The 14,092-nt window shown below is 38.8% G+C and overlaps 1 protein-coding gene across 1 annotated transcript in view; it reads right to left on the bottom strand.

Moving 5' to 3' along the window:
• Positions 1-14,092, bottom strand: part of LOC117748670 (protocadherin-15-like) — a 113,567-nt gene that overhangs the window by 46,036 nt on the left and 53,439 nt on the right. The window contains exons 20-25 of the mRNA XM_034558647.1: positions 8,691-8,810; positions 8,374-8,559; positions 7,451-7,687; positions 5,879-5,995; positions 3,605-3,745; positions 1,157-1,269 (exon numbers count right to left, since the gene is read on the bottom strand). Of these exons, the coding sequence (XP_034414538.1) occupies positions 1,157-1,269; positions 3,605-3,745; positions 5,879-5,995; positions 7,451-7,687; positions 8,374-8,559; positions 8,691-8,810 (914 nt within the window). The remainder of the gene's footprint in view (positions 1-1,156; positions 1,270-3,604; positions 3,746-5,878; positions 5,996-7,450; positions 7,688-8,373; positions 8,560-8,690; positions 8,811-14,092) is intronic.

Below are 14,092 nucleotides of genomic sequence, written 5' to 3'. Positions count from 1 at the left end.
AATTACACCTATATTAATGTCCTTCATACGTTGCCAAATGAAAAACAAATCTTCTGGCTTAGTCATAGTAGCAACTGGATACAATCCAACATTTCAGATGCATTTATTTCTTATAATATGTTTGTGCAAAAGAAAAAAAACTGTTAAAAAAACTAAACAAAAAAACACTGTACATCTAGAGATGCTCATGCAGAGAGCAGGAATAGGCTTTGTGGTGCCGTATTGTACCACATTATATTACACACAGCTGTCTCAGAGTGGGCAAAGATTCTGACTGTAAGTCATAATTATTAAGGTTTTCACATAAACCTTATTTTTACACTAATTATGGATGCCATTTATTTTCCTATAGATATTAAATGTGTTTTGATTGTTAGTTACCTCTCTATATACTAGTTTGAGTTGTCAGTGGTGGAACCCTGCATTGGATTCAAATGACATGCACAAGGGATTCACAGGGAAGGACATATGCACATACTGGTCCTGTAAAACTACAGCAATGAATAAAGAATACGTCACATTTTTAGGTACACAAGTTGCTCATATTCTTCTTCTGTTGTTTTATATACATACCAGTATAGACATAAAATGTGTCTTCTGCATTAAAGCCATCATAAACATTTATAGGAGCAACTTGGGGTTCGGTGTCAACAGAGTAACTTCACAAACTGCACTTCCTGCCGCCCAGGGATCCATAACTGTTTAATTTGAACAGACCTGGTATTTGTTTTTGTATTACTATGAAGTTCTTAATGGTATTACCAGTTACAGCAGGTGTTGCTAGAGTCAGATAAACCAGAATGTAACTATTTAACTCATTTGTAACTTCAGACTATGAATTGCCACCTTTAAGTTGCAGTTTCCATCAAAAATGTCATCACTTCCTCATTAGTATTTTATCAGACATTTGTGTGCAATTCTCATAATAAGCCTATTAATTATTGAGTCAACGTTTTGAAAATTTAAAGATATACTCTCTGCGTTTCGCAGATATCGAGTGAATGGAACGGCAGACAAGTCAAAACACAATGTCTCCAGCCATGTGTGTGTGTGTGTGTGTGAATGTGTGTGTGTGTGTGTGTGTGTGTGTGTGTGTGTGTGTGTGTGTGTGTGTGTGTGTGTGTGTGTGTGTGTGTGTGTGTGTGTGTGTGCGTACCTGTATTCTTCCTGAGTGAACACAGGAATGACAGAGGGCTGAAGGACCGTGATCTCTACTAGAGTTGTGCTTTCCTTTACTGGCACACCATCATCATATGCCACCACCACCAGCTGTCAATCAAATACACAAACAGGTTAACGCAGAGTCACGAGATATCCACATTGCTTGCTTGCAATATTGCAGTCCAGTGCTGCCACTACTCTTGTGACAGTGCAAAGATATCAGTTCACACAGTGTGCTGACGGCAGAGACAGCCAAACAAATTGATGCAGCTAATGCATGACAGGCTGATAATAAAGCAAAATGAAAATCTACATTTGTGTTGCTAGCATTCTGAAAGCCCATCATTTGCATGGGAATTGGAGAACGGGATGACCCGTTCGCTCCGCTCCGCTTCGGCCAATCGGCTTGTGGCTCCGTCATTGCGAGCTAAACACTCGACAAAGTCACGACTGTTTGCTGTGCTGGCTCCTCATTGGTGGAACGAGCTCCCCATTGACATCAGGACAGCAGAAAGTCTCTACACCTTCCGCCGGAAACTAAAAACACATCTTTTTTTACTATTTCTTAAATAAAAACAGATTAGCACTTCATTCGCACTTAAATGGCTCTTGTTTATAGCACTTTGTAGTTTGACTTTCTTGAAGAAATTGTTCTTTCTTGATTCTTGTTGTGCTGAGTTTGTACTGACGGTTGAATGCACTTATTGTAAGTCGCTTTGGATTAAAGCGTCAGCTAAATGACATTTAATGTAATGTAAAATGAGGCTGTATCCCACTGGTGTACTTATTTTCCCTGTTTAGCCCTTCTTCATTTAATTGGGGGTTAACTACTGTTAATCGGGCCCAAAGGATTCCTAATGAAAGCCACAATTAAATATCAAGATATTAAAAATACTACTGATAATGCGTTGTCCTTCATTATATAACTCAACCTCTATTAAATGCACTGATAACTCATTAACTGCTGGAAACGTACAAACATTGTTGGAACATGTGGTAGTTAAGGGCCCTTCTCAAAAGCACAATGCCTTGCACTGCATATTTCAATGGGTTGCTTTTTATGTACAAATCAGTTTTTAGCCTTGTACACTTGCTTATTCCTGCCAACCTGCTTCAAAGACATTTTATGAAAATACGGTGTTGGTGCCATTATAGATAGAAATTAGATTTGATTTTCTACATACCAATGAGATTGTCTAACTTTGTCATCTGTCGTTTATAAATGATACCTTGGACAGTGTTTATCTCAGTGATAATCCCAAAATGTGTTGGACCGATTCATTTTTCAGCTAAACGAGGTAGAATTAGGCCCCTGAGTGACTTCTTCAGAGGATGTTGAATCCTTGTTGTGTTAATTAAAGATGAAAAAATATGAAATTAGAATGGCCCAAAGCCCCATTGAGGGGTGCAGCTGGGAAAAGGACATTTTGAAACTAATAAGCTGCTGCGCTATACTATGTACAGGGGATAGAGACTCATAAGAGTGCTCTGTACAAATACACCTCTATGCTTTACAAATGATACAATCTGCAAGTACAACATGATCAGATTAATTTCTAAAGACTTCATGATGCGCTCCCAATCCTCCACCTTCTAAATCTCAATATCCCAAAACTAAAGCACAGCAGGGAAGCATCCGATAAATCTGCAGTAATGATGTCTCTATTGGACTACAGTCCCAGTGCCAGTGTTTACAGTTAGAATAGATCCATTTGAATGATTGGGGTATAATATTAAGTGATACTGCATACTGTATTTACATTATGATAAACAGTAGGCTCACTGCAGCGTGGTTCATTTGAATAATACTCAGAATACATTATAGCTTGATGGAAGTTAATATCTTCCAAGAAGGACACTCTTTCACTGCTGCTTTATCCATCGCAGATGAGCATGTTTTATAATGTTTTCAATTCAAATGTAAATTAAAATATCTCGTTATAGTTATGCAGTCACGTAAATGCTAAAATACAACAGTGTAACACTGTGTGTTTTTAATTCAAAGCAATTTCCCATCATGTCTGTGAGTTATCAGCAATTCAATGAGATTAAAGTATCCTTTATTCATTACGGCTCAGGTATAAGAGAGTGAAATGATTTAACTTTGGCTCTTCATCATTGCAGCATGATGCAAGGTCAGTGAGGAGCACGAACGGGTCAACCCATTCCCCTTCTCAGAAGTTTAACTGCAATAGACGGATATTGCCGTCTCTAGAACTCTGCTGCAATTTGACTTTAAAAAGCAAAGATTAGATTAAGATTAGGAACAAAATGATGCATCATGTTGTGCATCAGAATTAGTTTAGTTCTTTTGTACTCCCCAGGAAATCTTCTCACAAGCCCTTAAACTCATCATATGACCCCTTGTGGGTGTTGACGAATGGGATACAATACAGTGTACATCAAGGATTGCTGGAGAGCTGTACATTGTGTGCATACTTACATTGAATTTGAGGTTGGGCTCTTCGTTGAGGTTAACTCTGGTTACAACATTTCCTGTCCGTTCCTCTACATCAAATATACTGGCAGAGTATGGAAAAGTCTCCTGGTTCACTTTAAAGCGCACTCGACCTGCAGGGGTACCCTGTGAAAAGAACAAGTACACTTAGAATGACAGATTTATACAAATGTGGCATTAGGAAATATAAATTGCATTCTTCTTGGAATACCGACACGCTTACAGACTGTCGCACCGCGGTGACGTTGTTGGGTTTGTTTTATTTTGTTGGGTCTTTTTGTCTTGTCATTTCCTGTTTTATTTTGAAATAGTAACTCTCCTCTCGTTTCAGGTCACTTACCCTTGCTCATGTGTCACCAGTCTGATTGTCTTCCCTGATTCCTGATTGTGTCCACCTGTTTCCCCACTTCCCTCATGTGTACTTATAGTCTGCGTCTCCCCTTGTCCTGTGCCAGTGTGTTTGTTTCTGTCCTTGTGGCCGTGCGGTCCCTCTAGCCCTGCCATAGTTACTAAGCCTTGAATACCAAGTCATCGCGTTCTGTTCCATTGGATTCCTCCAAGAGAGTGATTTTGTAAGTTTTGTGTCATAGATTTAATTTAATTGTTGAAGTTTTCAGTCTTTTGTTTCCTCCGTGGGAGTGATTTTGGTTTTGATAATCTTTCATAGTGCCTCCAGTTTTTAAGGCGTGTTTTTGTTTATGTGATGTTAAAAGTCTTTGTTTTCCTCCAAGAGTGGAGTGATCTTTTGTTTTGATAATCTTGTATAGCCATGCTTCTTCCTATTTTATTTATTGGAAGAAGTGTGTTCTAGATAAGTTTGATAGCTTATATTTATTTCTCTGCCTTGGAGTCAGTCTTATCAATAAAGACTACTATACCTGGAAAACCCTGTGTCTGTGTCCTGTGTTCTGCCTGGGCGTGACAGACTTTTTACAATGCATCAAATACAAACAATTCATAGTTTGGCAATGACTGTAGAATGACTATTACAGTATTTAATATCCAACACAAATATGTCAAACAGTGTGTCCAAGTACAAATGAAGCAGTTAAGACACACATCACTATTTGAAAGATATTAGGTCCAAGTTTAGGAACTCATGATCATGAATTGACCTTTCAAGTGTTCATCAGTGAACTAATTTGACTCAAAATGTCAGGAAATATTCATCAAATCAAGCCAACTTTTCAGTCCCAATACTGATACCGGGTATCGATACAATACCAGTGTAGCAATGCTGTATACCTCACTGTGTATGTTTAGGTAAGCTAAATTGTTGTTTATGATTAAAATAATAAATTGCAAATCATTTACGTGGTTAAAAAATGTGTGGTTAATAAAATAATTACAATTTAGTTATATAATTCCTGTATATGTTTAGAACATATACATATATGCACGTTGCTACTTTAAATTGTGGTTCTGAAGGGTATAAGTGACACTGACATCCAAATATTATGTATATATATAACCAAGGCTGTTAAGGTGCTATTTAGTACATTGTTGGAACATTGGGAGCCTTTATATCATATAGCCTTGACAGTATAATGTTAATTTTTGAGAGAGTCTGTCTTTATGCTTAGACTTCAAGTCTGGATCCATTCAGCTGATGTAGGAAGACAGCAAGCACATTAGGCAAAGGGACATGGAGCTTTTAAAGAGGATATGGGGCAACATCGCCAGTGTAGACTATTTCACTGGAGATGGAAGAGTGACAAATAAGATCACGTCTTCTTGAGCAGTAATGCTGGGTAAAGATATACTTTAGTGTTTCTGTTTTTTTAATATAAATATTCATTTGGTGATTTACTTTACATTCAAATCGCAGATTTACCAATTGGTCGTTTTCTGTTCCGATAAAGATGAGGAGCTATTTGCATTTCAGATCTGCATCTAAACAAATGTCTGTGTGACTCAACACTTTATTAACACCGCACTTAGACCCCACTTTGAGCATTTTTACAACCTTTTAAACCTGGAGTTAACTGCACCAGCTGACTACCTAATGGCTCACAATGGAACTATAAAGTGACCCTCATTTGACAGCAAGCAGATTAAACCAGGCTATATTACAAAGATTGTTTAAAAGCCCAATGGAGGCATCATTAAGTGCTACACTGGGGTTAAAAAAAACAGCTCCAGTGGAGAAAGACACACATACACTGCAGACAAGCATCACTATCTTGCATTATTCCCAAACACAATTTGGGGAGCAGACTGTGAAAAACAGTTTGAATAGCAGCAGCTGGAAATGCTCACCGCAGGGTCAGAGTCATTGGCCATCACTGTGGTGACGACGGTTCCCTTGAAAGCATTAGGGGCAACCAGGCCTCGGTACACTGACTGGCTGAATACCGGGGAAAAGTCATTCATGTCCTGGAGCGAAATAAACACACACACAGTATGGCATTACGATTGTTAACATACAGTACATGAAGCTGTTTTTGTTTTTGTATAATTTACCCCATTTTTTTAAAATACTAATGATGTGCAAATTGACTTTGTTTGGCCTTTTGCTCTCATTTAAATGCTTAAATTATGCTTTATTCTCATCTACACTTTCTCTTTGCATTCCCCAAAATGACTCAAGTGGGTTCACTCTTCATCGATTCCTTAACATCTGGTCTCCCCAAAGGGAAATAAGCAACAGCTGTTTAAAGTATCAACACCTAACCTAGGTAACATAACCATTGAGCCCATAACCAAATGCAAATGTTGAACAAATTATTTGGATTTAGAAAAATATGCTTTTTATCTGCGAGTAGAAAGAATGTGTCAGCCAGCGGACGTAAAACCTGTGAGAAGAATCAGGAGCACAAGGATAATGTGAAAGGGACAGAAATTGGTTGTTATATTGCAGTGACGTTGGCTACTCATGTATAACTAATCCATAAGGATATGCATAATGTGAAGGCTAGCACTAGTGGAGTCAGCGTTAGCTTTGCTAAGTTTGGAAATGACTGAAAGGGTTGGTTCGGATTTTTGCTATGTATGCATATTCCCGTGTCCTACGTGGTTAAATAACTGTTTTTGTCGATGGAGGCTTTGAAAGTAAAGCGGCTGTGGACAGGAGCAGCAAACATATTTGAACCATCTCAAAAAGGTCTACCTATAAATTCAATATAAGTTTTACTGAACACCATTTTCACTTTAACCCGTCCTCATACAGCCCTTTCCAAAGTTATAGCGCTCTCTTCAAAGCAATACGACCATGTCAACAGCCACCTCACAGAACATGGGAGTGGTTGGTCTACCGCTGCATTGATTGGTTCATTTGTTTGTGATTGTCTCTGATTTTTCGGTGGCTTTCGAATTCAAACACATTGCTGTAGGACATAACTTAGCTTCCGAGCCTGTAACTTGTCTGCTTTTCCAAACTAGGAGCTTACCATCCATATACGTTACTGTATATATATATATATATATATTTTAGTGAGAAATTGTTATTTTCCCAACAATTTGTCACTAAAACATATGAACTCCGATCAAAGTTGTAATGATTTGTATACATAAGGAACACCACTCGGAAGCTACAGTATGATATAAAAACCTACAAAAAATAATAATAATAATAATAATAATGGACCCACCCTTTAATAGTATGACTATAACTCATATAGTCTATAACTTTTATAAAGTTTTCAATATCAACTTCCAAACAAAAAAATAGCTTTTAAACATCCATCCATCCATCCATTTTCAATACCGCTTATCCTCATTAGGGTCGCGGGGGCGCTGGAGCCTATCCCAGCTGACATAGGGCGAAGGCAAATGTTAAAAATGTGATAACGCTGTCAGTATAAACACCCACCCACCCACTCACCCACTCACCATGATTCGGACAGTAACGGAGGTGAGTCCAGGAGGCATGCTGCCCTCTGTGTCCATGGCCTCTACTGTGAATGAGTATGTGGGCTCTGGTTCACTCAGAGTCTCATAGTCCAGCACTCTGAGAACCGACAGCTCTCCTGTCACTGGGTCAACGTGGAATAGCCGAACAATCCCCTGGTCCGAGCCTTGCGTTCTGATTTGATATGTGAGGTTGGAGACGAGGTCAGCGTCTACCGCCTGCAGAGAAAGACAGAGTCAAAGAATGGGAAAGAAAGTAATATAGTCGCTGTGTGAATTTATGTCAAGTTGAATTTTTTATATTTGCCAGAAGGAAAAGCATCCGCATGTGCGAGAGCTCAGGAATATTGTCGTATTTTCATCAGGTGTGTGTTGGGCTGGCATGTCTGAAACGCCTGTGGCGGCCATTTTACTGTGTCGCCAGTTTCTTTACATTCCTTTCCAACTCAGTGAGTCTTTAAGTGTTTGCAAATTAAAAGTCAGACCTTTTAGTCTCTAGTGTAAATAGAAACCAATTTGGTAATTTCTAAGTAGTTAATCAACTTGAAGTGTGACTATGATGATGAGTCTTATTGACTTATTGACCTGAATTCATGACTTGAAGAGAAAAGTAACCCTTATTCATAATTTGTTTTAAATAATTGTGACCATCATTTGTAGGGAGAGGGACATTATTCAGCTGAACTAGTTGAATTATTAGTTAGTTAATTATTGGCTGATTGAGATATTAAGTTAAAACCCATAGACCTGGAAAATGTCTTGATTGCAAAAAGTGCTAATTTACACACTGGAGCCTCACAATTTGCCATGTATAAAAACACATTTAGAAATGTACAGTATAACATTGTGCCATCAACTACTGGAATTATTGCAAAATGAACTACAACAGCAACCCGCTCACTCACCTTTAACTGTAATATGACTGTATCTTTGGGGCTGTTCTCCGGTAGCGTGACATTGTACGTTTGTTGGGTGAATATCGGGCTGTTGTCATCGACATCCAGGACCGTGACGGACAGCGTTAATCTGGATCGCCGAGGGTCCACCGCACTGTCCCAGGCTTCAACGATCAGAAAGTAGTGACCTTTCACCTTGAAGATGACGGAGAAACACTACAGCTTCAGAAAATATTCATCATTGCCAATGTCAACGGTTTTTTTCTGTATTGCATTCGACAACTATGACAGTCATGTGAAATCTGAACATATTATTCTCTTCTGACCTCTCTGTCCAGAGGCATTGTAGTTCTGATCACGCCGGTGGCATTGATGCTAAACAGCTGCTGGTGGTTGACGAGCCGATAATGGACTTGACCGCTTGCCCCCAGATCTGGGTCCGTAGCCTGAATACAGACACGCAGAAATAACACGTGCACACAAGCAATTAGAAAAGGAAGAATATGGGTTTAAATCCTGCAATTCATCAGACTGCCTTTGAAGCAAGTCATTCTTTAATTAAAAGTGAACTTCCTCTCAAATCAAACTAAAGTGTGCGAATGTATACGGGAGGTAAAAACGCATAACCTCTTTCAATCTTGTTAACAATTACAAAGCGTTTCCTCTGGGATGAAGAGAAATACATTTGCATCGCTGTGTGAGAGCGAGAGAAGTGACTCAGAAGAGAATTATCAATGTATTTTCCCGGCTTACAGTTTCACTCAGGGAGCTTTGATCAAATTGGGACGTATCCACAATTCAATTGTATTAGCTCTGACCTTTTGACCTTATACGTCTATCCCAAAACATACGCTGTGCTCTTATTTGAACTTTCGCAGGGAGAGGTCAAAGTTGCATGCAAACATGACAGTATATTTATTTTTTTCTCTCTTCTTTCACTACTTCTTACTTCACGTAATTGCTCTCATCTTCAAGTTCCACACACAAATGTAAACCTCTTCGGTATCGCGTCGACAAGCTGGCAAAGACAGACCACGGTAATATGCTCTCTCTGTGTCTCACATTTCCCCCGGTGTCAGCTTTTTCTTTCTCCCTTTTTGAAACTTGTCCGGAGCAATTATAATGATTCTCCACGAGTAAAATTGTAAAAAAAAAACTCTTCCAGAGTTAATGAGACAGTGGTTTCAACTTTCACTGGGTAAAAAATAGGTACTTATTTCCTTTGTTGCACTTCTTTCATCGGAATATCTTTCCGTATCCATAAACTACAGTCAAACGCCGTCGCCACATCATCCCTTTCAACTGGGTTGAGAAGGTGGCAAATTGCTAACCGTCATTCCTTTTACCCTGTCTGAGTGGTCATCCTGTCCTATCAGCGTTTTGACAGCATTAAAATAGACGAGACCAGAGCAGAGCGGAGCAAAACAGAGGAAATATTAACATGCTTGGTGTGCAGGGCTGAGGTTTGCGTACGTTTCTTTCTGACTCTAAAAGTCAAACATACGAAAGTGTTAAAAATAACTGCTTCACAACTATTTATGTAGCTAACTAATGAAATGGAAAGTGTGTATAATGTTATGAGTCGCAGCTTGAGCAGTCAAGACTTTACATTATAAAACAATTATTCCGAGGTATGATAACAACGTGATAAACATGATTAAGGATAATACTTGTGTTTTAATGTTCATTGTGTCAACATACATCATCGACGATATATATTGCCATGACAATGATGTGAGAGTTAACGAGAACGTGGTGACCACCGAGGAAAAAAACTGTGACAAAATCGGTTTGATATCAAGCTAACACAATTATGAAGAGTGGAAAAGAGTCATCAGCTGGCAGCTCTGCCTGCTTGTACTGAAGCACAGCGACGCTTTGAGCAGCAGTTTAACAAACGCTCACAACGACAATGCTAACATGCTGATTTCTACCATGTTAACCTACTTTTGTCAATTAGCAGATATTTGATCATTAATCAAAGTTTTCCAAAGTATTGACCTGATGAAAAGTTAAGGGATCAGTCACCAGGATTCATAAATATGTCATGGCACACCACCCAATAGCCATCAAGATATTTTATTCTGATCCAAAGTGTATAACCGTAACTTGAGAAGCGGTGTCAGTTTAATATGTTTATCTAAAGCTCATTACTCAATTTGTATTTCTATTCCATTTTTGCTGCACTGTGTCACTTCCTGCCGTTGCACTGACCCATTTTTTCCCTGTTTGCCCAATTTTGGATCATTAAACTTTCATCTGATCTCACACAGCGGCTATTAGGATTAATAGAAATTAGGGTCTGTCGCGCCAGTGTTACTCAAACGGCAAGAGAGAAGAATTAAGTACTCTTTTGGCGATTTGATTAATTGATAACTGGTTGTAAAACTATAAATTTAATGGAGCATCAAGCTTTTGGATGATTACCTCGGGTTGTTTTGAGAAGGGAGAGGGAAAGATTGAAACTTGGAGAGAGAGGAAATGGGAGACAAAGAAAGGAAAGTATGTGAGTTTTGTAGATGTAAAATACCCGAAGTAGATGTCGATGTGTTTGTTCTCTATGTTTGTATTTCTGCAGTGATGCGAAGCAGTATTGTGACTCAATGATGAGAAACATCACATTTGGGGAAATATACTTAATCGCTTTCTGGGTTGAATAAGATCAATACCACACTGGTGTCCAGCTGGTTTTGCTTAGCGTAGCATAAAGCTTGGAAACAAAGCTACAGAGAAACAGCTAGCCTGGTTGTTTCTACAGCTAACAATCCATGATCAGCACTTAACGCCACCTTTACGTGGATGGTAAAGGTGGCAAACATTCACATGTTAATAACTTGCGTCATCAATATGGTTGTATGATTACAGAGTTGGTGTGTGAAGATTGAAATACTGTGAACACCGTACCAACATGGTGTATCCAGAACTTGTTTGGCTTTCAGGCATTCTGTATTAGTCAGTTAAATCCCCCGCAATTCAAACTTGGATGTGGACATGATGCTGCAAGTCGTAACAACCATAATTACAATATGACATGAATGTAAAATGTAAAAAACAGTCTTTATGCTACGCCAACCGGCAGCTAGCAGCTTTATACTTAACGGACCGATAACACAGTGGCACCAATCTTCTCATTTAAACTCTGTGAATAACCCTTTTTTCCAAAATGTCAAATATTATTTTAAGTGACACATTCATTAAGCCGTCATGGGCCGTGAATAAATAATTTGACGTATTCAAGCCCCTTGAATGTTTTTCACATGTGGTTCCAAGTGTATTTGAGACCCAAATGTGAGTCAATCTCAAAAATCATTTTCTGGAAGTTTTGACAGGACAGATTTAGCCGCCCTGTGATGTCAGCCAACTGAAGTGATGAAGAAAACTGAAAAACATTAATTTATTTAAATTAGGAAAAGGGCAAATGTTTGATATTGGAGAGGGAAACATTATTGTCCATAAAACCTTCCTTCAAACTGCCAACAGTAGAGATGTCATTGCATTTTAGACACTATATTAAATCTTTTAGATAGTAGGCTAGATTAATCGTCTTGATGTCAAACGTATTTTTGTACGCGGTTCCTGAAGTTGGGTACCGTGCATGTTGGTGACCTTCCCTCTGCCCTTCCTCTTTTATTCTCTCTTTCTCTTGAGTCTTATCCATCCCTCACATTTCACTCAGCATAATTACACAGCCAGACAGCCAGAGACACAATAGAATGAATGTCTCAGCTTCTTTTCAACACACACTGACAAAGGAAAGTAGCTTAAAGCCTGAAATCGACACTATCTCTACAATCACTAGCTCTACCTGTTGTGTGTGGGTGCTCATACCTGTTCATTTGTCTTTTCAACACTTTCTCACCTCCACTTCTAATTGCATCCCTAGATACAGTGATAGAAGTACCTGCAACTGAAACTCTGTGTGTGTGTGTGTGTGTGTGTGTGTGGGATTGCTTCAGAATTTGAGTCTCTATTAATTCCCATCAGGTAATTGTTGTGCTCCACCTGAACTACATTTCAAAAGTTTGGTGTTGCGTCACCTAATGAACTTTACTACACTTTTCAGGCTCTACACTAATACTTTCTTTTTCCTAAATTAATTAATGAATTCACTCTAAATAGTGAAAGAAAAAAAGGGAACAAAACATGATCTTTGGGGAAACTGGTCAGTCAGACATACGTGATTATTGTTAAGGAGTTGCAAGAAGACATCTCTTCATTTTGTCACAAGGCAAACCATTTGGAAAAAATATATATAAACTGTAATTGCTGATGTGTTAATGTAATAACAACAAAACAGCTTGCATTCCATATCCATTTAGTTGTATTTGGTTAATTGAGCTTCTTAGCATTAATGGTGGCTTTTTAGGATGAACTAAATCACTAAAATCAAGCAATCTGATTGGTTCACAGCTGTGATACTACAACTAGATACCACTGCCACGGCGTCTTATTCCTTCACACTGTAAGTATCGCTCTGCATCTGATAAAACATACTAATGTGTCATCATGGTCATGAGCTATTGGTTCAATGGATTTGTTTAATCCAGTGAAAAGCGGTAAATTAATAAAATGGTCGGCAACATTATTAGTGTGAAGAGTAAACGGTCTGAAGCAAGATCGGTATAGCCTACTTCCCATAGCTTTTTCTCTTCAAAGATATTCAATAATTTAAAACCCCTGACTGGAAGAATACAACATGTACAACTAGTCTTACACCAAGCCATTTACAGAAGATGTCGAGAGTAAACAAACAACAGTCCACTTTTGTTTTATTCCAGCTAACAGACACACAATTTCACTGATTGGTGTAAAAATCAGCAAAAAAAAGTGCTGGACTGTGAGAAAGCTTGCATTTTTTTTAAATGGCTGACGTTGAGGGATAAACCAAATTGTAAACTGATGAAGAGGCACTTTGGGAGGTAGCTAGCTTGACATTAAATGTTTGACTTTGAAGCCAAACAGCATGTGCATTGGGTGCCATTGCAGCTGCTTTGATGCAGCCTCGTCCACTGCTTCAAGGTCACATTGCATTTAATCACTTCTGGAGCTTTTGCTTCTATCTGCCACTAGATCATGCAAATTAAGTGTTCACCGTTCTTTATTATTTTTGACCTACTATAATCCCTTCTGCGATGGCCAAATGACCTCTCTCTGAATTCAACCAGTCTTTCCTTTTTCCAATGCATTTTCACCTCTTTCTCAAATTCATGCAAGTAAGATTAAGAATGCAACCACACTCCCTTTGCTCTGTCATCTCCTCTCTCTCTCTCTCTCTCTCTCTCTCACCCATTTCTCTCTGCCACCCATGCATGTCTCACTTCCTCCCCTCTTTCCATCTCTCTCTAAGACACACACATCAGAACACCAAGGTCAGGTCCATTCATTTTTCCAGAAATCTCTTTATTAATACCTACAGGTAGGGACCCTGGTTTGGAATGAGGCCCAGAGTTGTGCCTTGCACAGCCCGCTGAGGGATCACACCACATCTGTTATGGTTTGGAAAATTTCCAAGGGTCCTTGAAAGGTAGAAAGTTCAGGATTGGAACACTTTTAAGGGCCCTCTCTAAAGATTCGGGTGAGTTTTGGGTTGTTGAATTTGGAACATGTCCAAAAGTCTGTGCAAAACCTAAACTTTTAAATGCTTGCAAGGAAATGTCCACTTTAAAGATATGGTTGGGATTACGTGTTTGGAATAGCACCCAATTGTTCAAACAAAGTATTGAGCATT

The sequence above is a fragment of the Cyclopterus lumpus genome, chromosome 19, assembly GCF_009769545.1.
Source record: "Cyclopterus lumpus isolate fCycLum1 chromosome 19, fCycLum1.pri, whole genome shotgun sequence".
NCBI lineage: Eukaryota > Metazoa > Chordata > Actinopteri > Perciformes > Cyclopteridae > Cyclopterus > Cyclopterus lumpus.
This window is presented reverse-complemented; position numbering and strand designations above follow the sequence as displayed.